This window comes from Lithobates pipiens, unplaced genomic scaffold, assembly GCF_037356315.1.
Source record: "Lithobates pipiens isolate NorthernLeopardFrog02 unplaced genomic scaffold, aLitPip1_a1.2 Scaffold_23, whole genome shotgun sequence".
NCBI lineage: Eukaryota > Metazoa > Chordata > Amphibia > Anura > Ranidae > Lithobates > Lithobates pipiens.
In genome coordinates, this window is record NW_027507785.1 from 229,891,299 (window position 1) to 229,915,284 (window position 23,986).

At 43.6% G+C, this 23,986-nt stretch overlaps 1 protein-coding gene across 2 annotated transcripts in view; it reads right to left on the reverse strand.

Moving 5' to 3' along the window:
- Positions 1-4,640: 4,640 nt before the first annotated feature.
- MTF2 (metal response element binding transcription factor 2) overlaps positions 4,641-23,986 on the reverse strand; it is an 82,361-nt gene continuing 63,015 nt past the window's right edge. For both annotated transcript variants that reach the window (XM_077452905.1, XM_077452904.1), the window contains 6 exons: positions 23,727-23,794; positions 22,273-22,440; positions 21,155-21,257; positions 19,533-19,591; positions 19,356-19,448; positions 4,641-6,510 (listed from right to left, as the gene is read on the reverse strand). In XM_077452905.1, the coding sequence (XP_077309031.1) occupies positions 6,156-6,510; positions 19,356-19,448; positions 19,533-19,591; positions 21,155-21,257; positions 22,273-22,440; positions 23,727-23,794 (846 nt within the window). In that variant the 3' untranslated portion in view covers positions 4,641-6,155. The remainder of the gene's footprint in view (positions 6,511-19,355; positions 19,449-19,532; positions 19,592-21,154; positions 21,258-22,272; positions 22,441-23,726; positions 23,795-23,986) is intronic.

The following is a 23,986-nucleotide window of genomic DNA, read 5'->3' on the forward strand; positions in this document are numbered from 1 at the left end:
TTGAGAATGCATACGATTTTGCACACGTTCTGACCCACACACGTGAACCTAAGCTGAGAAATGGCTATAATGTTATTTTCAACACATCGTTGCATGTGCATTGGCTCGACTGCATAGTGTGCAGGATTACACCACAACCACCTACACTGGAACACGTGCATCGCAAAGCTTAGGTATGTATGAGCCCTTAAAAGTGTATTTCCACTTTTGCCGTCAAATTGGGATAACATAAAACATATCAAATTTAGAAACTGCTGCCTGTGGAGTCTCTCCAGAAAGGTTAGAATTAGCCACCTTCACTTTAGAAAAAAAAAAAAAAAAGAAGACTTTTTTTTCATTTTTAGGTATGCTGTGTGAATGGGAACACAAACATGTAAAAGGTTTTTTTTTTTTTTTTTTTCAAATTTGACTGCAAATGTGGAAATGTTCTTTTAAAGTGGAATTACAGGAATGCACTTTATAGCATAGTTACAATGTTCCAGCTTGAATCAAATTAAATTCAAGGCATTCTGTTTGCACTAAGATCATGATGTCACTGTCCTTTCTCCATTTCGTTCAATCAGAGAATGCCTTGCATTCATTGAGAAAAATTAATGGCGTTCTGTGAATGATACCAATCATGAGACCAAAAAGATGGTGAGGATCACAGACTTCTGAGTATGAAAGTTTCCTAATTCTTAGCCGCTCACACCCAGTAAAAATATAGTGAAAAAAAGAATGCTTAAAGAATGGTGCAGCACTAAACAACAAATACTCCCTACCCCTAACAAATGAATGCAAAATGTTGCATTTTTTTAGGCACGTGGCAAGTATATTTTTAGCTCTGAATCATGCTTTACCCCATTTTCACTGTAGTAAACTACTACAGTTATACACACACACGTATGGAATATGCATACTTACACTGGTTGGAGCTGGATATAACTATGCTATAAAAGTCATACCTAGAATTCAGTCCAAAAATATATATATCTGTTGATCTTGCCAGAATTTCTGTGTCCCTGTAACTTCATGTACACTTTAACGTTATCTAAAACCATGTTAACAGCTTCCACAGTATATGCTGTGCCACCACCCTCCCTATGTAATGGAAAAAAAAGGAGAATGTTTGTAATCCAAATCAAGACAGCAGCCCAAGATGACTACACTGCAGCCATCACACCTAAAAAGTGATCAGCCACAATACATGACATGTTTTTGGGTGATATGCTTTAAAGTCAGCCAACAAGCAATTCCTCAAGGCCAGGAAAAAAAAAAAAAAAAAAAAAAAAAAAAAAAAAAAAAAAGAACTGTAGGGGGCTAATGCCAGTACTGAAATAAAAGAAAACACTACTGATGTCACTCATGCCAACCAAAACCCACCTTTATTAAAGTGGATGTAAACCCGAATTTTTTTTTTTTTTTGATGTCATAATGTAGGAGTATAAGATTTCCTATCATTTGAGGCCAGTCTTGCCACAAAGAGTTGATCCAGATCTGAGCAATCCTCTTATTGTTCAGTCAGATGATTCTTGACAAACAGAGAAAAACTGTCAAATCCTCCCCATAGCTGTGAATGACAGGTGATTTACATATCTTGTGCACTAGCCTAAGAGACATGCATTATTTTGTAATTCCCTCCCACGCCTTTCTTCTGCTGCTCTGCCAGAATTGGATGTTCCCCACCTCAGCATGATTTGGCATGCTGAAGTCATGTGATTACTTTCCTGTCTTTTCTATGGATGTTAGTGATCATAGCAGAAGTTCAGTGTAAGAAACACACAGGACAATATGCATATTGACAAGGGGAGTGAAGATGTGGGCGGGGAGTCTGACGACAGGACTCCACCCATCGAACTCCAAACAGACCCACCCACAGAATCTGCAGTTTTTCGGGTCTCATAGCAGACAGAGGGGAGACATTTGACAGGTAAAGATACATGCAGGAGGCATGTATAGCCTTATAAATAACCCCTATGGCAGTAGTTTAGAAAGGATGCCATTGGGTTTACATCCACTTTAAGTTGTGGAGGGTGCATTTTTTTTTTAAATCAGCACCATGAATTTCTAAGAGTGGGAAGAGGAAAAGGGTGGCCAATTTGGCTTCTTGCACAGGGGCAGTTGAACCTGTTCAAGGTAAGAATTGGTGCTTTTTCCCACCTGGGAAGCCCAAGTGTCACCCCCCCCCCCATAGACATGAATGGCTGTGTGCTGCTGTACTGAGTTATACACTAGTACTATAGTTAACATGAGTAGAGTCCAGGAGCATGCAAAATTAGAAGAAATTCTATTTTACGTAAGCAAAAAAATAAAATATTTTTTTTTTGCATATACCCACATGCTATACTTCTGTTTACGATCGCACTGGTGTATAGCAGAGTACAGGAGGACAGTCATTCATGTTTAGGAGAGGCTGTGCACCACACCTGGGTTTCCTTGGAGGTGGAAAGACACCCCCATTTATGTTGAATGGGATCGGCTGCTTGTATACAGCCCTCCAAATATGACTTGGGCATTAACAGGCTGAAAGGCAAGGATGTTAAAAAAAAAAAAAAAACACCCGCTAGTGTTAACCACTTCAGCCCCAGAAAATTTTACCCCCTTCCTGACCAGAGCACTTTACAATTTGGCACTGCGTCTATTTAACTTAATTTGCCTCCATTTTTTCCCCACAAATAGAGCTTTCTTTTGGTGGTATTTGATCACCTCTGCAGTTTATTTTTTGCGCTATAAACAGAAAAACAGCAACAATTTTGAAAACAAAAAATATATATTTACTCTTTGCTATAATAAATATCCCCAAAAATGTTTAAAAAAAAAAAAAAAAAAAAAAAAAAAAAACGAATTTCTTCATCAGTTTAGGCCAATATATATTCTACATATTCTTGTAAAAAAAAAAATAAAATAAAAAAAAAAACAAAAAAATAAAAAAAAAAACAAAAAAAAAAAAAACATCGCAATAATCGTACATTGATTGGCTTGCGCAAAAGTTATAGCGTCTGCAAACTATGGGAAAGATTTATGTAGTTTTTTTTATACTAGTAATGGCGGTGATCTGCGATTTTTATCAGGATTGCAACACTGCGGCGGACAGATCAGACTCTTCAAATTTATACAATGATGAGGGCTATAAAAATGCACTGATTACTGTCTAAATGTCATTGGTAGGGAAGGGGTAACACTAGGGGGACGATCAAGGGGTTAAATGTGTTCCTCAGTGTGTTCTAACTGTATGGGGATAGGACTGAGCAAGAGAGGAGACATCTTTGTTCCTTTTTACTAGGAACAAACGATATGTCTCCTCTCACCTGACAGCACAGGGACTTGCATGTTTACACACAAATCCTTGTGGGCCCCCTCTAGAAGCTCTTAAAGGGCCGACATACCCATACGTGATTTTCTGCACCCGTGCCACTTATATCGGCCTGAGCCAGTCGGGAAGTGGTTAAATACTACAAATATTCTGACACATTTTCAACTGCCCTCATTAAAAAGTAAAATTATTGCATAGATCATATTTGTAAAGAAATGTAAAAAAAAAAAAAAAAAAAAAAAAAAAAAAAAAACACACACACACCACCACAAGGCTATCTACCTACACAGGCACATTTACAAAAGATAAAGACTTCTTAAATACACCGCTGAAAGGCAATAGTGTTGGCCAAAATAGAGTACATGAGGGTAAAGTAAGGAACAGCACCAGTGATACTTTAAAGAAATCTGATCTAAATATTTTCTCCCATAATGTAACGGTAGAGCCATTTAGATGACTAAATATGACAATGATTTGCTTTCGGTTTTTGGAACCTCGATCTATTACTAATTAAACCAGAAAACCTAAATTATATGAGATGTTTATACCTTGTTTTTGATCACCGGGATTCAAATAGGACCATGCTGTGACTGTCCATACTCTTCACCGACCTCCATAACATGATGAGGTGAAAGACAAGCGCCACACAGATCCTTTTTTTTTTTTAATTTCTCCACATGCATACGACTGCTACAGGCATGGGATGCTAAATGTGTTTATTCAAAAACTGGATTTGGGCTTTATTACTACTTTCAAGTTAAAATTGAGCTTGGCAGATGTCATGTTTGCATTAAAAAAGTTGTAAACCCTCGTGTTTTTTGCATAGGATGTATTAGGTGAAGAAAAACTTCTGACAGTGACCCCCCCCCCCCCCCCCCCAATCCTTTGGCAGAGACGCTCTGTACCTCTCTGCCTAGGGTTCTCTGCTTTTGATGGAATAGATTGATAGCAGTGCATTGGCTCCTGTTGCTGCCCAAGTCCTGCATTCTTCATCTATGGATGCAAATGTTGGGCTTGGGAGCCCGCCAGAAAGGAAAGCCCCCTGAGAGAGCACGTCTCCTAGGAGGTTGTACGATGCAGGGAGTGCTGCCGGGGGACCCCAGAAGAGGATGATCAGGGCCACACTGTGCAAAATGAACTGCACAGTGGAAGCAAGCATGACATGTTACTTTAAAAAAAAAAAGCCTTTAAAATCACTTTAATACAAATTAAAAACAAAATTGCTCACGAAAATGATATGCGAGACACAACCCACTGGCTACCAGTTTAACGAAAAGTAATTCTGCAATAGGCCTAAAATTGTTTGCACCCTGCAGGCTTTTTTAGGCTCTTCTACACGAGCACTCCATTTGCTACAATATTTTTATTAAATCAAGTTTCATTCCTAAAGACTGAACAGAGCATAGCCAACACGATCTATGCAAAAGGAACATTTAAATGGAAAATGCCAGTAAGTATACAGAAGGGTTAAAAAGAGCACTGAGCAGAGGTACACTGCTACTGACAAGTGCTGAGAACAGAGTATTATGGTATGTCCTTTTGCCTTATGTTCCAGGCTCCCTTTAAGCAGCTGTTGAATAGAACTTAGCTGAAAAAAAGTATGAATACAAGTATAAACAGAATTTAAGTGAATCTGTTGTGGATAGTGACTTACCAGATCCCTTATTCTAGTTTCTTAAAACAAAAAAATAAACGGATTGGTACTGTAAGACAAAGGTCCACTTTTGCTTCAATTTTTATGCCATTTACACCCTATGCTGCTGACAAGCAGTACAGTACAAAACAATAAAAGGAAGGCTTTCATCCTTAAGATGGCGGTAAGAGCTAGAACGTCACAAACAATAAGAGAAGCCTATTCAATAGGAAAGAATACTGGAATGCTGGATTACTGGCTTTTTTGGCAGTAGAAAATACCTCGAGTATTACCAGGCTGTCAGTAGCAATGTTTGCCACCCATGTATAGATACTGGTTAAAATTAGGCACATGACTGTTTTTCCAAACTACTAGAAAAGTAGGAACTACATTTCAATATAATCAAGCTCATGTCCTCAAATTCAACCAGTTAGAATTAGAGCTGCATGCACTTTGTTGAGATAACAGCCATTATTAAACCATCTGCTTCCACAAAAGACAATAGCCAAGCACATACTTTTCAGTAGGTAAATCAGTTCAATCTTTACAAATTACTTAACATGGTCTGGGGATAATGAAGTGTTTAGAAGCTTGTTTTGTTTCTTCCAGAAGTGAACCCCTGCTTGAGACCCCTCCATAAAGCAACAGCTAGAGATCCACCCCACTCATTCCATACGGACCAAGACCAGCATTGTCAAAAACGTATGCAGTATAGCATCTTATGCAGTCTGCTAGAACGGTATTCCTTGGCCGGACCAAATCCACAAACAATGTAAACACACAAGGATAACAGTGTTACAGAGCAGGGACAAGCAGGACTTAATTTTACTATACAGATGTGTCTAAAGCTTAGGGTCCACTTCCTATTTAGATTTTATTTCTCTGTGAAGAGCAGCAAATTGACAGTGCCGAAGTTCCCTTGCAGCAAAGGGGATGAACAGAAAAAAAATATTACGCTAAAACGTTAATGCTTGGTTACAAATACTGTTAGGTCATACCATTGTCAGAAATGTGCACTACTGCAGATATTTGGTTAAAGCAATGTCTTTTATGATCACTGGGAAAAGCTTGTATTGTATGAAAAATAAACCCTTATTTTCTCTATTCCAGCACCTATTTGCTACCATAAGTATTGCAGGCACTTTGGCAGTGAACAGGGTGAACAAAAATAACTTATTTTCACTTCACGGAACCTGAATATGAAGAACAAGTAGCTGTCCAGCACAGTGGTCAAGAGGCTGTGGCTCCATCCCACTCCACAAGATATTGAACCTTTCCATCAAGTGTGACTCGGCGAGCCAATATGCGGTACTTTTCCCCGCATGCTATCCTTCCAGCAGCACCAAAGTAGTTGGTAATGGAATTCTTCAAATGGTGGAGCTGTAAGTCATGATCTGTGACATTTTTAACTATATCTGTGTTGACAGCAGCAAGCTGAGAATCCTCCTTGCTTTCATCATTTCTTCCCATCTCTGAATTGTGAACCTGGAGAGCTTTCCGTGGATGACGACCCCTTTTCCTGGGCGGCGGTATGGTAGACCACGACCTCCCTGTGCGGGTCACTCTTCTCAAGTCTGACTGAGGACTAAAAAAAAAAAAAAACACACACATTACAGTATTGCACACAGATATGTCAGCAACAAACTTAAAATTAATCATTTTTAGCTTTACAGATTTAGTGATCAACTTGCAATGATGTATATCCCACATCTTGTAGACTGCAGGATCAAGTAGAAATCTTCACTGCAGAAATGCCATATCCTCTTCCAGCCTCCGATTTCCAGGCATGCAGGGGGTGAAACAGCTTTGGGCTTTCAGGCTGACTTCAATAGAAAAATGTACCCCCCCCCCCCCCCCAATCAAATGAGAATAGTTCTCCCATGGCTTTCCTTGCCTATAACATAGCCAACACAATTCTCTTCCTATTCACAGATCATGTTACAAGCACTGAAAGCAATAAAATAACTGTCCCTGCAGAGAGCTTTTTTTCTACTGAATTCATCCTGGAGACCCAAATCTATTACCTCCGTCTACCAGAGGTTCAGACAAAGAAAGAGGGTGGTGCAATCCTGCAGTGAAGACTGTACAGGATCCAGCAGTCTGCACAGTGTAGGACATACCATTCTGTGATAAAAGATGCTTGTGAAGTCATCCAAACGCAAATGGACAACTGTTACAAAAAGAAATCGAAATTGATGGAAAATAATTTTTTTTTTTTATTAAAAAAAGTGAAAAGGATTTTTGTCACCGTAAAATCCTTTTCTCTGAAGTTCATTGACGGACACAGCGCCTTTAATTCTTGACCTTGGGGTTATCACGCCACCTTCAGGAGAGGACTAGGCAGAACGTGCAACAAATGTAAAAACAGCAAGACTGCACAGCACCGCCCAGAGGGCGGTCCCTCTGGCTATAACCCCTCACCCTGCTTCCTGCAGCTCAGTTCATCAAAAAGCAGTATAAACAAATAGGAGGTGGGTGCTGCGTTCGTCAATGAACTTCAGAGAAAAGGATGTTACGATGGGTACAAAAATCCCATTTTCTCTTTCGTTCATTGGCGGACACAACTCCTTTAATTCTTGACCTTATGGATGTCCCCAAGCAGCGTAAAAAAACGAGGGATGGAAACAGCAAAGCATAACTTTACCTACAACAAAGGGAACACCTCAGAGGAGTCACTGTCTTAAACGGCTGCCATCAAAACCAGCGGCCAACTTGTGCATCAAAAGATGCGTTTACAACAAACTAGTAACCTAAATAAAGTATAATTTCAACCTTATACAGCTGCCTGCAAAACCTGGTGGCCAAAGCAAGCAACCGAAGATGGACTTACGTCAACTTTGTAGAATTTAGTGAAAGTGTGAACTGAGGACCAACTCGCCGCCTTACACACCTGGGAGATAGACGCCTGATGTCGGAAAGCCCTGGAAGGTCCCAATTGCTCTGGTGGAATGAGCCGTGACAGGAAAATAAGGCATAGGCCTGAACCACGATCTGTCAGATCCACCAAGAAATGGTGGAAGATGAGACCGCCCAGGTTTTTTTTTTTTTTTCGGACCAGCCACCGACACAGAGTCTGACTTCCGGAAGGGAGCCGTAGCAGAGCGATACACCCGTAAAGCCCAGACCATGTCCAGGGAATGTAAGGCAACTTCTTTAGGGTGTTTCAGCTTAGGACATATGGAAGGTAACACAATGTCCTCATTTAGATGGAATGCCGAAAACACCATTGGAACGAAAGAGGGCTGCGGACGTAGAACCGCCTTATCCTTGTGGATGACCAGGTAGGGAGACTTGCATGACAAGGCCGCCAACTCAGAAACCCTCCTGGCAGATGTAATAGCTACTAGAATAACGACAGTGTTAACAAGGGAATCTCTCCAATGTTCTCAAACTGCAGTTTCTGAAGCGCCGATAGCACCAGACTCAGATCCCACGGAGGTAGCAGTGGTCGAAACCCTTGCACAAAGGTACTCACCAATGAGTGAGTCGCCAAGGGGCATTGGAAAGACAGCCAAGGCTGATATCGATCCCTTGATGGTGCTTAAGGCAAGTTTCTGATACACTCACTGCAAAAACAGCAGGATCCTGGAAACTGAATAAGTGCGCGGAAGCAACCACAGCTCTTCACACATGGAGATGTAAGCCTTCCATGTACGATTGTAAATCTTCAGAGAAGACGACTTCCGTGCCCTCAGCATAGTGGAAATTACCAAGTCTGACATAGCACCTGGTTTTCAACAGCCATGCCGTTAAAACCAGCGATGGTAAAGCAGGATGAAGTATCGGACCTTGCGCTAGAAGGTCCTCTCGCAGCGGTAGCCGTCAAGGAACATTCGCCACCAGTCGTAATAGGTCAGCGTACCAAGGACGTTGAGGCCAATCTGGGGCAATCCAAATTACTGGAATCCCCTAGGACTCCACTTTGCGCAGCAGACGTGGTAGAAGCTTGAGTGGGGGTGGGGTGTAGGCATAAATCAGCTGATAATGCCCCCATGGACACACCAAGGCGTCTGACGCATCCGCCCAGGGGTCTCTTATCTTGGACACAAACCTCTGCACCTTCCGATTGAGCAGAGAGGCCAAGGGCTCCACATCTGGTGTGCCCCACCTTAGGCAAAGGAGCCTGAATACCTCTGGATGCAATGACCATACCCCTGGGTCCAGCATCTGACGACTTAGGTAGTCCGCCTGCCAGTTTTCTGCACCCGGGATATATACGGCCGGCACGTGCCGCTCTGCTCACTGGAGGATATGAGCGACCTCCCGTGCTGCAGCTGAGCTCCTTGTTCCTCCTTGATGGTTGACGAACGCCACCGCTGTGGCTTTGTCTGACTGGATCCTGATCAGATGCCCTTGTAGCCTCATTGACCATGTGGAGAGGCAAAGCTTGAGCACAATGATCGGCAGTTGGGATTCTCCCCCCCCCAACCAAAGGCCTTGGGCCGACTGTACTCCCACTAGGCCGCCACCCCCCCCCAACCAGTCAGGCTGGTGACCTTGTGATCACCGTCCAATTGAAAGGAAGGAACGATCTCCCATACCGAAGGGCCGGAGACCTCATCCACCAGAGAAGGGAATCCCTGACTAACTGGCTCACCCGAATTGACAATCCAGGGATAATAGAGATTTGTTCCATTTTGACAAAATCTTCTGCAAGACTCGAGTGTGAAATTGTGTGTACAGTACCGCCTCGAAAATGGCTACCACGAGGCCCAGAATGTGCATGCAGAAGTGCAGCGACGACCACCAGCGGTTCATCAACAACTTCCCCGTAGCTTGAACAGTCTGCAGCTTGTCTGAATGGAGAAAAAAACTCTCGTTCTGAGGAGTCCAACAGCAAGCCCAGGTACTCCAGGCATTGTCGGCACCAGACTTCTTTAGGTTCATCAGCCAACCAAACTCCCGGAGAGTCTGCATAGTGATCGCTACATCCTCCCCCAATTCTGAGGCGGAAGTTACTCTCAGAAGGAGGTCATCTAGGTAACCCACGATTGCGATCCCACATTGCCTTAACAGCGCCAGAATTGGTGCCAATACTTTAGTAAAGACTCGGGGTGCTGACGCCAGGCCAAAACGGAGAGCCAAACTGATAGTGCTCTTCCCTGAAAGCAAATCGCAGAAACCTGATGCCTGAGGCAATGGGTACATGTAAATACACGTCCTGGATATCCAGGGACGCCAGGAAGTTCCCCTGATGGAGTGCAGCAACCACTGAGCAAACGATTCCATCCTGAATCTGCACTTTCACAAAGTTGAGGGCCTTCAGGTCCAGGATTGGACGTACCCCTTCCTTTTTGGGGACTACAGATTGGAGTAGAATCCCTGAAACCTTTCCAGTGTCGGTACAGGTACTATCACACTGCGCAGTAGCAGGTCCCATACTAACCCGAACAGGGCTTCACGATGAGCCTGAAGTAGAAATAGGTTGGAGAGAGAAAAAAACTGTTTGGTGGACAAGAAAAACTCTTGTAATCCCAATGGTCGGACAGTAGAGAGGTCCACTGGGCTGCAAACTCTCAAAGGCGACCCCCCACCCGAGAGTTGGGCGAGGCAAACCTTCACGCAGTAACATTTTTGTTCAGACTTGTTTGGCTTGCGGAACCAAGTACGCTTTTGTCCTTCAGCAGGCGCCTTGTCGGACTAGGAATGCTTATCTGCCGACCCGGGCGGGCGAAAAAGCGGTTTCTGAGCAGAAAAAGTGGGCCCTTGCCTACGGCGTGGCTCCTTGCTCTTCCCACAGGTAACATTTTTAATAAGGTCATACAGCGAAACTCCAAAAAGCCTCACCTTGAAAGGGCAAATCCGCCAGAGCTTTAGATGCCTGGTCCGCAGACCAGCATTTCAGCCAAATCAGGCGCCATAGCACCACTGCTGATATTGATGCTCTAGAAAGCAGGGGGACCATATCCAAGGCCGCATCACAGACATACTTGAGGTGATGCACCAACTGGTCTGCCAGCACTACGCAGACCGGGGGAGACTGTTGCTTCTCTCAATTCACGGTGCAACAGCTTTGCCCATTCAGTAAGCGCCTGCGACACCAAGGACGTGGCCAGCACAGGTCGTAACGCTGACATGGACCGGGTCATTGCTTCAGCCCTCCTGTCAGCAGGATCCTTGAAGGCAGGAGTCCCTTCTACCAGAATCGTGGTTACTTTATTTAACCTGGATACAGGGGTGTCAACGACTGGAGCTGTCTATTTTTTCAGGAGGCTCTCCTCAAAGGGGTAACGCACCGCCATTCTTCTTGAGGCTGCTACCTCAGCAGAGGTTCCTGCTGCATCCTTTATTTTCAGGGTATCCTGCACCATAGTGATAAAGGCTCCTACTAGCACCTTTCCTGTGCTAACCCAGACAGAGTCATTCTCACTGTCCGAACGGTCCTGGTCTGCATCCTCTGACATGTCAGAACAGGGGTCGCCAGTCACCACGGGATCCAAGTCTGAATCAGACCTCTACCCAGAAGATGGGGGGCAGGGGGGTCGTTTAGCCCCCTTGCGCCCCCCGCCACTTCCAGCCTGGCAACAAAGGTCTCCAGGACTGCCAACAAAGCGTCCATAAGCACCGCATTTTTTGCAGGTGAGGCGGTTGCAATAGCATGGATGTCTGGGGAAGAAGCGCCATCTTCTGATGCCATGCTGACCCTCACTTGCCTGCCACAACTTAGGGACTTAAGGCAAGGTACACAAATCCCACCCTCCTAGCTGCTCACAGACTGAGGGGCCCCTCCACAAGACTCACCACCCGACCAAGTGCTGTCGCTGACCGCTCTGCCCTGTTTCAGTCACAAAGTGCTCAAAATGAAAACCGCACTGTTCTGAGGTACACAGACCCAGCACTAGAGGTAACATGCTGAGCCTACAAGAAAATGGCCGCCAGCCAACCTTAGTACAAAAATCATTAAGAAAATGGCTAAAAGCAATACCCTGCATAAGACTACAGGAAAATGGCGGCAGCCTCCCCTGAGGTAAATTTACTCAGGCACCTCACAGCACAGTAAAAAAAGGGGCAGAAAAACAAAAACGGAACCCAACAGCCAGCTCAGCCAAAGCTCGGAGTCGATTCCACCCCCCCCCAGGAGGACCCCCGGCCTAGGTACATATACCGCACCTCATGCCCAGTCACACAGCGGCCCCAGCATGGAGAGGAAGGAATGAGGGATAAGGAGAGGAAAGGGAGAGTGAGAGAGACCCCCCCTAGTCGACCTCCCAGGGAATGTCCAGCTGCTCTATCCTGCCGAGGCAGGGAGAGCCATACTTGCCCTTCCTGTTGGGATTGCAGGATGCATTCCACCACAGACTCATCTCCTGAGCAGTAGGGGTGGCTGGTGGCACCCTGACACAGACAGCAGTAGCCTAGTCATGCGTGCTCCGGAGTACATAGCTCGCCGGCCACCCCTGGAGCAGGAGCATGTCGTGGCCGACCCAGCGCGTAGCTCATGCTCGATGGCCAGGCTGGGGAGACTACAAGGATCTATATTATCCAGCTTGTCTCCCAGCCGGCTGTTGATAGTAGATTTACTTTATTTTATTGATTTTAAAAACGGTTGGAAAAAAAAAAAATAATAATTGTGTCAAACCATGACAGGTCCTCTTAAACATGAGATCTGGGGTCAAAAAGACCTCAGATCTCATATTTGGACTTAAATGCAATTAAAAAAAAATAAAAATAAATAAAAAGGAGCGGAAGTGACATTTTGACATCGCCTCCACCCTGCTATGGTATGGAGAAGGGTGGGGGGCCATCTTACCCTCACATATATCCATACCCAGCTAGGAAGAGGACCCGATCACCTCTGCCACTACCGACGGCTTTGGTAAGCGGCAGAGGGCGTGCGGGGCCCTCTCCTGCCGAGACCACCATTATTGTAAACCGGAACGCCCACTAAAGAGATGAATGTCTCGGTTATGGCAGCAGCTGCCGCCATTACCGAGATATCATCTTTAAAGTGCGGACGTTTATATACAGTGGGAGGTCCGGAAGTGGTTAATTTAAAGTATCACTTTTTTGGGGGTTTTGAATTACAAAGAAATAGAATGAGATTATTAACCATTTGACTACTGGGCACTTAAACCCCCTTCCTAACCAGACCAATTTTCAGCTTTTGGTGCTCTAACACTTTGAATGACAATTACTCAGTCGTGCAACACTGTACCCAAATGAAATTTGTCTTTTTTTTTCACACAAATAGAGCTTTCTTTTGGTGGCATTTAATCACCGCTGGGTTATTTGTTTCTTCATCTCCTTTCTTTTGATGGGGAGAAACGTCATAAATGCACATTTGTCTATATTCTTTTAAGGAGTGGTATATATGGTGAGTGTGATGTGCTAAGAGGTTTAAAGATGGCTATTCTCTTATAATGGTTAATTCCATCTAGCAGTGATCATGTACTGGAATGCTATTTAGATAAGGGCTGTCTTTAATATCGATAGCGTTTCCTATATTGTATATGGGCATGTGCCCTTTTCTAATATGGCGGATCCAGGAGGAGCTCCAGGAACTCAGAGAGGCATTCCCTTTAGTTTGTGTTATATATGGCGGTGAATCAGCACGCCGCCCATGCCCCTGGAAGACGCCATCTGTGACAAAACGGAGTAGGGAAGAGCGGCGTGCTGACATCACCATTTACCATACTAGTCCCAGAAGCGACGGGCAGCGATCGAGAGCCGGCTGGCTTGAAAATACTTGAGACGCTTTTTATATACAACTTATTTTAATAAATGTTTTAAGTGATACACTATGGAGGTACTTTTTCTTGCCTTTATATGGGGATTGAATGAGTGCTAATCCACCGAGGACAACCCGAACTGACTACCAGGGAGTACCTTACACTACCCTTAGAGACCCGAGGCTGGGGGGGAAAACAAAAGCCACAGGCCTATAGAGATCTCTCTAAACAAGAGATCTTATCTGGTAAGCGGCAGTGTTTTTAGTGGTGGATGATCTTTTCTGCTATACCCTGACACTATTTTCTTGGGTGATAGAGATGTCATCTGATTAAAGCACTAAGGAACTTCTATTGGAAGAATTTGCCCCATCTTGCAAAACTTTTACTTGGCAAAAGCCAATGGGATTTTTTGGACATTTTCTATTATCATTGTTCCAGTTTTAGTACTATTTTCACGGTGATAATATTTTTCATCTACATATTGAGTCACTTGGAGACAGTTTTTTAGCTGAAAACACTACATTCAGCTTTCATTTGATGTTTGGCAGCACAGATAACCCTTGTTCTTTATCTGTTTATTTTGTGCGTGTCTCACATTTTTGGTTGCAGCAGCTTTATTTACTTTTATTATTCACTTTAGCAAGTTTCCTTAAGACAGCGCAGTAATTCAAATTTTTTTTACGATATGCATATTAAATCAATCAGGATCAAGCCTTTACTTGGCAAAAAGTATCAGTTAATACTTATGGTGAAGAGATTGAAAGAATTTGGTGGTGTCAACACTTGCATGCCAAATTTCACCCACGCTCACATTGGCTCATCACAATGGTATACAGACGTTACTGGCCATTAGGAACTGCAGGAAAGGCAGGAGTAAGCAGTATTTATGGGGGGGGGGGTTGAAAGTTACTGAATAGGCCAGGCATTTTTTTTTTTTGAAAAGTCCAAGTTCAGCTTTTGTAAAAAGACCAAATATATAATATACCGTATATACTCGAGTATAGGCCGACCCGAATATAAGCCGAGGCCCCCAATTTACCCCCAAAAAAACTGGCAAACTTATTGACTCGTGTATAAGCCGAGGGTAAGACATGCCTGTCCATCCCTGTGTGTGTGTCCGTCCATCCCTGTGTGTCCGTCCATCCCTGTGTGTCCGTCCATCCCTGTGTGTCCGTCCATCCATCCCTGTGTGTGTGTGTGTCCATCCATCCATCCATCCCTCCCTGTGTGTGTGTGTGTGTCCATCCATCCATCCATCCATCCCTGTGTGTGTGTGTCTCCATCCATCCATCCCTGTGTGTATCCATCCGTGTGTGTGTGTGTGTGTGTGTGTGTGTGTGTGTGTGTGTGTGTGTGTGTGTGTGTGTGTGTGTGTGTGTGTGTGTGTGTGTGTGTGTGTGTGTGTCCAGCCTACCTGTGTCCCGAGCCTTCGTCCCGTGCCTTGCCTCCTTGCCTCCGTGCCTCGCCGCCGTGCCTTGCCTCCGTCCCGTGCCGTGCCGTGCCTTGCCTCCGTCCCGTGCCCTCTTCGTCGGCGCCTCGGCGGCCATTGTAAAATTCAAAAGCTGCGCCGCCGCCTTCGCCTGTGATAGGCGGAACACTGAATTTCCCAGCAGCCTGTGTTCCGCCTATCACGTACATCGTATCATCCTCGTCCGTAGTACGAGGATGATACGATGTCCGTGATAGGCGGAACACAGGCTGCTGGGAAATTCAGTGTTCCGCCTATCACAGGCGAAGGCGGAGCCGGAGGCGCGGCTTTTGAATTATAGAATGGCCGCTGTCTGTCTGCTCGACACGCTGATCGAGCGGGCAGACAGCGATGACTCGAGTATAAGCCGAGGGGGGCACTTTCAGCCTCAAAAAAGAGGCTGAAAATCTCGGCTTATACTCGAGTATATACGGTAAATAAAACTCTGCATGATTTGGCAGGTTAAAAATGTGCTTTTATTTTTTTACACTGCAGCCTGAAAAGCATTGTATCCGTAATCAATGGATCACAGATACAATGCCAGGCTTCTGCAGACACAGGTGTAACATGTTACAAAAGGTGAACTTATCCATTAAAACCCTGGCTGACGATCATCTCGTTTGCGATTAGCACAGATGGTATAAACATTGTGCTTTACACAAGATTTCTTTAAATACAGCGCACTGTAAACAAATCAATAAGGAAGGAACTAATCTAAATTTGCTTTAAAGTGGAGTTGCGCGTTCATTAACCACTTAAGGACCGCCGTATTGCCAATGTACGTCAGCACAATGGCACAGGCAGGCACAATCACGTACATCTACGCGATTGCCTTCCAGCGGGTGGGGGGTCCGATCGGACCCCCTCCCGCTGGTTACGGCGGTCCGATTCGGTCCAGGAGCGCTCCGTGATGAGGGGATGGCCGTTGGTTTTCGGCCACCCCCTCTGGATCGCTCCTGGCCAATGAGAAGCTTCCTCCCCTGTGTATTGTTTACACAGGAAGGAGGAAGTGATGTCATTCTCCTCGGGGCGGTCTTTTTGACCGGACTACGAGGAGAAGACAGAAAGTAAGTGTGCACCAACACTACACTGACATGTAGGTACACACAGGCACACAAACCCCCCCCCCGATCGCCCCCCCTCCCCCCCCAGTCACAGTGTCACTGATTGCATTGATCATTTCTTTACTGATCAATGCATTCAGTGTCAGTTGTGACAGTAAAAACTGTCAGGACAGTTAGTGTTAGGTCCAGGGTAGCCCCCTATCACCCCCCAATAAAGATTTAACCCCCTGATTGCCCCTAGAGTTAACCCTTTCACCCCCTTTTGCCAGTGTCACTAAGCGATCATTTTTCTGATCGCTGCATGTGTCGCTAGGTAGCTAGTTATTTTTTTAGGTTCACCGCCAGGTTTTTATATCGCTAGGTACCCCGATATACTACCCAATAATGGTTTTAACCCCCTGATTGCCGCTAGTTAACCCTTTCACCCCCTTTTGCCAGTGTCACTAAGCGATCGTTTTTCTGATCGCTGCATTAGTGTCGCTACAGTCGCTAGGTAGCTAGTTATTTTTTTAGGTTCACCGCCAGGTTTTTATAGCGCTAGGTACCCCGATATACTACCCAATAATGGTTTTAACCCCCTGATTTCCGCTAGTTAACCCTTTCACCCCCTTTTGCCAGTGTCACTAAGCGATCGTTTTTCTGATCGCTGCATCAGTGTCGCTAGTGTCGCTAGGTAGCTAGTTATTTTTTTAGGTTCACCGCCAGGTTTTTATAGCGCTAGGTACCCCTATATACTACCCAATAATGGTTTTAACCCCCTGATTGCTGCTAGTTAACCCTTTCACCCCCTTTCACCAGCGATCACAGTATAAGTGTCACTGGTGACGCTGGTTAGCCAGTTAGTTATTTAGGTTCCCCGTCAGGTTTTTATATAGCGCCAGGGACCCCCATATACTACCTAATAAAAATTTGAACCCCCTGATTGCTCCTAGTTAACCCTTTCACCACTGATCACCGTATAAGTGTTACGGGTGACTCTGGTTAGTTTGTTTTTTATAGCATCAGGGCACCCACCATTTATTACCCAATAAAGGTTTAACCCCCTGATCACCCGGCGGGTGATATCAATTAGGTTTTAGGGTCAGGGTCTGCGTCGCCCCAGGCAGCGCTAGGTTAGTGCCAGTACCGCTAACACCCACACACAAAGCATACACCTCCCGTAGTGGTATAGAATCTGAACAGATCAATATCTGATCAGATCTATACTAGCGTCCCCAGCAGTTTAGGGTTCCAAAAAAACGCATTGTTAGCGGGATCAGCCCAAATACCTGCTGGCACCTGCGTTTTGCCCCTCTGCCCAGCCCACCCAAGTGCAGTATCGATCGATCACTGTCACTTACAAAACACTAAACACATAACTGCAGCGATCGCAGAGTCAGGCCTGATCCCTGCCATCGCTAACAGGTTTTTTGGTAGCATTTTATATTCAAATCCGGAAGGCAGTGCTTGGTTTTCGGGGTCCCGTACGTGGCTAGGCTCCCAAAAAGTCCCCCACATGTGGTATCCCCGTACTCGGGAGAAGCAGCAGAATTTATTTTGGGGTGTAATTTGACTTCTGCCCATAGCATGTGTGAGCAATATATCATTTAGTGACAACTTTGTGCAAAAAAAAAAAGTTTGTAATATTCCCGCAACTTTTGGCAAAATATAAAATATTCCATGGACTCAACATGCCTCTCAGTAAATAGCTTGGGGTGTCTACTTTCCAAAATGGGGTCATTTGGGGGGTTTTGTGCTATTTTGGCATTTTATGGCCTTCGAAACTGTGATAGGTAGTGAGGAGTTAAATCAAAAATTTGCACCCTTAGAAATCCTGAAGGTGGTGATTGGTTTTCGGGGTGCCGTGCGCGACTAGACTCCCAAAAAGTCCCACACATGTGGTATCCCCGTACTCAGGAGAAGCAGCAGAATGTATTTTGGGGTGTCATTTCACATATGCCCATAGCATGTGTGAGCAATATATCATTTAGTGACAACTTGGTGCAAAAAAAAAAAGTTTGTAATATTCCCGCAACTTGTGGCAAAATATAAAATATTCCATGGACTCAACATGCCTCTCAGTAAATAGCTTGGGGTGTCTACTTTCCAAAATGGGGTCATTTTGGGGGGTTTTGTGCTATTTTGGCATTTTATGGCCTTCGAAACTGTGATAGGTAGTGAGGAGTTAAATCAAAAATTTGCACCCTTAGAAATCCTGAAGGTAGTGATTGGTTTTCGGGGTGCCGTGCGCGACTAGACTCCCAAAAAGTCCCACACATGTGGTATCCCCATACTCGGGAGAAGTAGCGGAATATATTTTGGGGTGCAATTCCACATATAACCATGGCATGTGTGAGCAATATATCATTTAGTGACAACTTTTTGTAAAAAAAAAATTTTTTTTTTTTTTTGTCATTATTCAATCCCTTAGGACAAAAAAAATAAATATTCAATGGGCTCAACATACCCATCAGCAATTTCCTTGGGGTGTCTACTTTCCAAAATGGGGTAATTTGGGGGGGGGATTTGTACTGCCCTGCCATTTTAGCACCTCAAGAAATGAGATCGGCAGTCATAAATTAAAAGCTGTGTAAATTCCAGAAAATGTACTCTAGTTTGTAGACGCTATAACTTTTGCGCAAACCAAAAAATATACGCTTATTGACATTTTTTTTACTAAAGACATGTGGCTGAATAAATTTTGCCCTCAATGTATGACTAAAATTTAGTTTATTCGATTTTTCTTATAACAAAAAGAAGAAAATATCTTTTTTTTTCAAAATTTTCGCTCTTTTTCCATTTATATCGCAAAAAAAAAAAAAAAAAAAAAAAAAAAAAAAAAAAAAAAAAAAAAAAAAAAATCGCAGAGGCAATCAAATACCATCAAAAGAAAGCTCTATTTGTGGGAAGAAAAGGACGCAAATTTCGTTTGGGTGCAATATTGCATGACCGCGCAATTACCAGTTAAAGCAGCGCAGTGCGAAATTGCAAAAAGACCTCTGGTCCTTAAGGTATTTATTGGTCCGGAGCTGAAGTGGTTAAAGTGCATCAATATATGACAAGCAGGATTTTTATGTATCACACCTAAACCACACTGGTGTAAAACAGGACCTAAAAAGTGTTGCTTTTTTTATAGACACCACTCAATTAAACTCACAATAATTTGGACTCATAGCTAGGGCAACAAAACTGGTTTCATACAGGAGTACTTATGAAAATCAGCATGATATAATAATGGATGTCCACATACCTGGAAAGGGTGGTTGAGGTAGTTTCCTTTGAACTTGCAGCCCCATTGGACTCCACATCAGTATTACCAGGGATAGTGGTGACCTCTGTTTTACTGCAACACACAATAAAATAAAACTAAGAATGTAAGAGCATTCTTGGCAAGAACAAATAAAAAGGAAACAAAAATGATTCTTACTTTATATCAGATGACTCCAATGTAGAGTTCTTCTCCAACACTGAATCAGTTTCCATTTTCTAACAAAAGGATGAAGTATTAAAAGGTTACTCACATTTCAAGTAACAGAGTAAAAAAGTGTAACTAAAAGGCAAAAAAACTTAGTTTTCAATAGTAGAAAGGGGGGGTGGTCTCTATGCCCCTTGTCATGTTCATCATCACCAAAATATGAAAGTCTCAAAATCTGGGATCTCCAATAGGATACAGACAAAAAAAAAAAAATCCGGGTTTATAAACCGCCTTAACGCTATCCAAAAATGAAAACAAATCCATTTAGTTCTACTTTTACTTTAAAAAGGAAACTAATGGCTTTTGGGTCAATTTTACAATTTATACATTTTAACCAACACAGGTCTATTTTTGTCATTATTTATACAGCTTCTTTAATTCTACAAATAAGTATTTATTACACGTTAAACCGTGAAACAAAATTTACAGCGCATTATTGGTTCACTAAAAAAAAGCATAGCTGAAACGGTTTCATGGTCAATCTCCATACAGAATTTTAGCTATTGAGCCGCGAAAAAACAAAACAAAATAAAAAAATAAAAAACACGAGGATAAACCTTACAAACATGTTATGCTTGCCTGCTCTGTGTAATTCTATTGAACTGAAAACCAGTTTAAAGTGGTTGTAAAGGCTATATATGGTGATAAACATGTCATACTCACCTGCTCTGCAATGGTATTGCAGATGGCCCCAAACCTCCTTTTCTTGGGTCCCCCGCCGACATTCCTGCCTCTTCTCCGTGCCCCACCACAGAAAGCCAGTTCCTATTGTGGCACACCTGCGGGCACAATCCCGAGCCACAGACAGTGCTGCTCATTCCCTGGTTCATTTGTCATAGGGTTTGACTGACACTGGCAAGAGCCAACGGCTACTATGGCTTCAGTAAAGCCTGTGAAAGCAAGGAGAGCCACTACATACAGGCAAAACGCTGGATTGAGCAAGGGCTCAGGTGAGTATATGGAGGAGGGCAGGGTGGTAATAATACTACCCAAACATTTTTTAACCTTAGAGTAGGTTCACCTTTACAGAAAAATCTGTAAGGTGAACTTACACAGGACCCCCTCCTCACCCTCCCCTGTCCCGCATGGCAGCAATCCCCCGTTCTGAATCCAAGTATAGCAGCCTCATGGCTCCAGTGCTTAGAAAAACTCTCAGTTTTCTCTCTTCTACCCCACTGAGGATGGGCTACGCGGGTTCTGATTGGTCGGCACCGCCCATGTGATGGCATCAACCAATTAGAATGCTCCTAAACATCCCTCCTGACAGGGTATGTTTAGGAGATTAAGCTACAGGGATTTGATCCGACACAGGCGTGGACTGTAAAATTTTTTACTTACTTCCAGAAGCTGGCCGTATTTTTGACTATTACTTCTGCGAATCCAATAAGGAAAAGCCAAAACACTAGCGTACATATAAATATGAAGTATAGGTTGTGTTACAAGACATAGGTGGTAGGCTTCAAACCTGAGTAACAAAATATAAGTATCTTTGCTCTGTAACCACCTAAAAAAACGAAACAAAAAATAAAAAAACAAAAAAAAAATAAAAACCTGTACAACAGATTCATGATTACCGATGAAGAATCAAGAGAGTCATTTTGTAAGATCTTTCTTCTATGTGAACCTGGTGGGCGACCCACTGGCTTCCTCTTCTTGACTTCTCCATTATTTTCCTCTCTAGAACGAACGAGACATGACATAAGCCACAATGTTGTATACAACTTCTAGTTCATAGGTTGTTTGTTATCCATCATTTGCTACCCACAGGTGCAGGTTTACATTTACCCTACTTGGTGCAGTTTGCAGTCACCATCATGCAAAGCTATGGCTGAATCTCAGTCAAAAAAAAAAAAAAAAAAAAAATGCACAAATTCGGGCAGTTGAATGATTTGTATTGCTACTAATGGAAGGTAGGTTTAGGTCCTGCACTTTCCCTATAGGTATTGTGTGTGTAATGTCTCACATGTGCCAAGACATTGTGATAAGAGTGGGGCTTTAAAAACAAAATGCATTCAAGAGACTAAAGCCATCCATAGATGGATCGAATTTCAGCCTGTTCAGCAGGGAATGGCTGAGAATCGATCCATGTATGGGCAAGCTGGTTGTACTGAAGTCAAGCCATCAAATGAATTCAGTACGATCAGCCAGTTTTAATTTTTTTGTTTGTTTGCATTCAGTTACTGCCAGTGGCTATAGCTGCTAACAGTAATCAATGTGTTTTCCCAGTCAGGAAGGCTCCCTGTGACGGCAGAACACAAAAGGCACTGTGGGAGATATTTCCCTCAACACTGACTGTGTTTAATGGGGTGGGGGAATTGAAAAAAAAATCTATGGCCTGCCTAAATGTCTGGCTCCACAGCCTTTCGTTATCCAAGTAGAGCACTGCCTGGAAGCAGACATAGTAGTAGCATTATTGTATAATTTATAATAGTGTTGTATAATTAATAAAGTAAAAAATGTTTTATGTACTGAAGTTTATACATTACATCATTATGGGTATAACATTCTCATTGTACTTCTATACGTCAAAGTGCACAATGAATGCTGAACTTTAACAAGTAGTCCCAGGACAGTTGCTACATCTTTCAATTTGCATGAACAGCTCACTCCATCTCTACTTAGAGAACTGGGAGCGGGGATGTCAGTATAACCAGAAAAAAAGTGAATGCTGAAGGCTTTCGCTACTACTTGCTTTGTAACCGGATGAAGCTTTGAGGACTTCCTGCCTTTAATCTTGAATTCATGGGATGTGCTCTCTTCTTTCTCCAGTTTCACAGCAGCATTTGGAGGAACAGGAGGGACCCGAATTCTGAGACCAAACAAATGTTTCTTTTTCTTGATTTCTTTCCCAGACATAAACCTGTGCAGAAAATATATTTAAACTGAATCTGCAGAAGTGAAATTTATCTGATAGGGATATAGAATACCTGACAATACTTTAAATCAATTCCCAACCATGTAAGGCATATAACTGCATGCATTGTCAGGAAAAGTGTTATTTAACGGGGTTCTAAAGGTAAATTCTATGCATTAAGGTGAAAAAACATCTGACAGTGCCTGCGCCCCCCCAGCCCACCCATTTTACTTACCTCACCCCTCAAAAGTCGTGCGCTCCTCCCCCTGCGTCCTTGCCACCGTTCAGCCTGACCGTTGATTGGCTGGAGTGGATGGATGGAAAGCAGCGCAGCCATTGGCTCGCGCTGCTGTCAATCACATCCACTGACGTGGAGCGCCGGCCGTGTGATACAGCGAGCGGCTATAGCCGACGGCTGCATCACGGGAGCGCGCCCGCAGATGCTTCTCACCATGCGAGGGAGCTTGCATGAACGTGAGAAGCGCCTGCGGGAGGAAGCCGACACAGCCGCAGAGGGACCCCAGAAGAGCAAGTTTGGGGCCACTCTGTGCAAAACGAGCTGCACAGTGGAGGCAAGTATAACATGTTTGTTATTTTAAAAAAAAAATAAAAAATTCACTTTACAATCCCCTTAATGTCCTGGCACCGCACATATGTGCCCAGGGTGGTCAGAGATTGTGTGCTGGAAGAGCGATTCTAGAACACTGATAGAGCCATCTGACAGCTCTCAGTCATGACTTCTGATAGGGAGCCAGTGCAACAGGCTTCAGATCTTGTGACCACAGAGCACCAATCACGGTGGTCATGTGATTGGGAAGCTGCTTGGCCTCAGATAGATATATTTACTTATTTTAATAAAAAGTTACTTACTGGCCCAAATCCTTTTCTCGGGTCCCCCGCTGACGTTCCTGGCCTTCTCTTTTCGGTGTGCCACCACAGGAAACCGCTTTTTATTGTGGCACAACTGCAGGCTCAATCCTGAGCCAGGCTGCCTGTGTCCATAAACACAAACAGTGCTGCTTGGCACTGCTCTCCTGCCGATTGCTCTCAGGTTTGTATACACGTTAAAGCGGTATTAAAAAGAGTTGTAAAGGCAAAGTTTTATCTTAATGCATTGTATAATTAGACAAAAAAAAAAAAAGGGGGGGGGGGGGGAATCCTACAACCCCATTCTCACCAACGTAAACCCCTAATTGTATATTCAGTTAAACACTGCAACAAAAAATAAAAAATAAAAAAAGGCTTCTTCGGTTCAAAAGAGAAGAGGCTGGAAACAAACAAATCCAGCTTACATGGTCTTATTTTCATTTAATGCATCCAAGATCCGTTCATATCTTTCTGCTTTGGGCGTGTCTGCCAGCTGAAAAGAAAAAGAAATAATTTGTGGCATAACAAATGATTTTCTATGAAAGCAATAAGTTTTTCTTACATAAATAGTAGGCATTCAAGAGGTAGCAACAAAATAGTTCTGTTACCACAATAGATTGTGGAATTGGCAACAGACACCTCTAACTGTACCTTTTAGAGACTGGTATCTAAAAAGAATGAAACC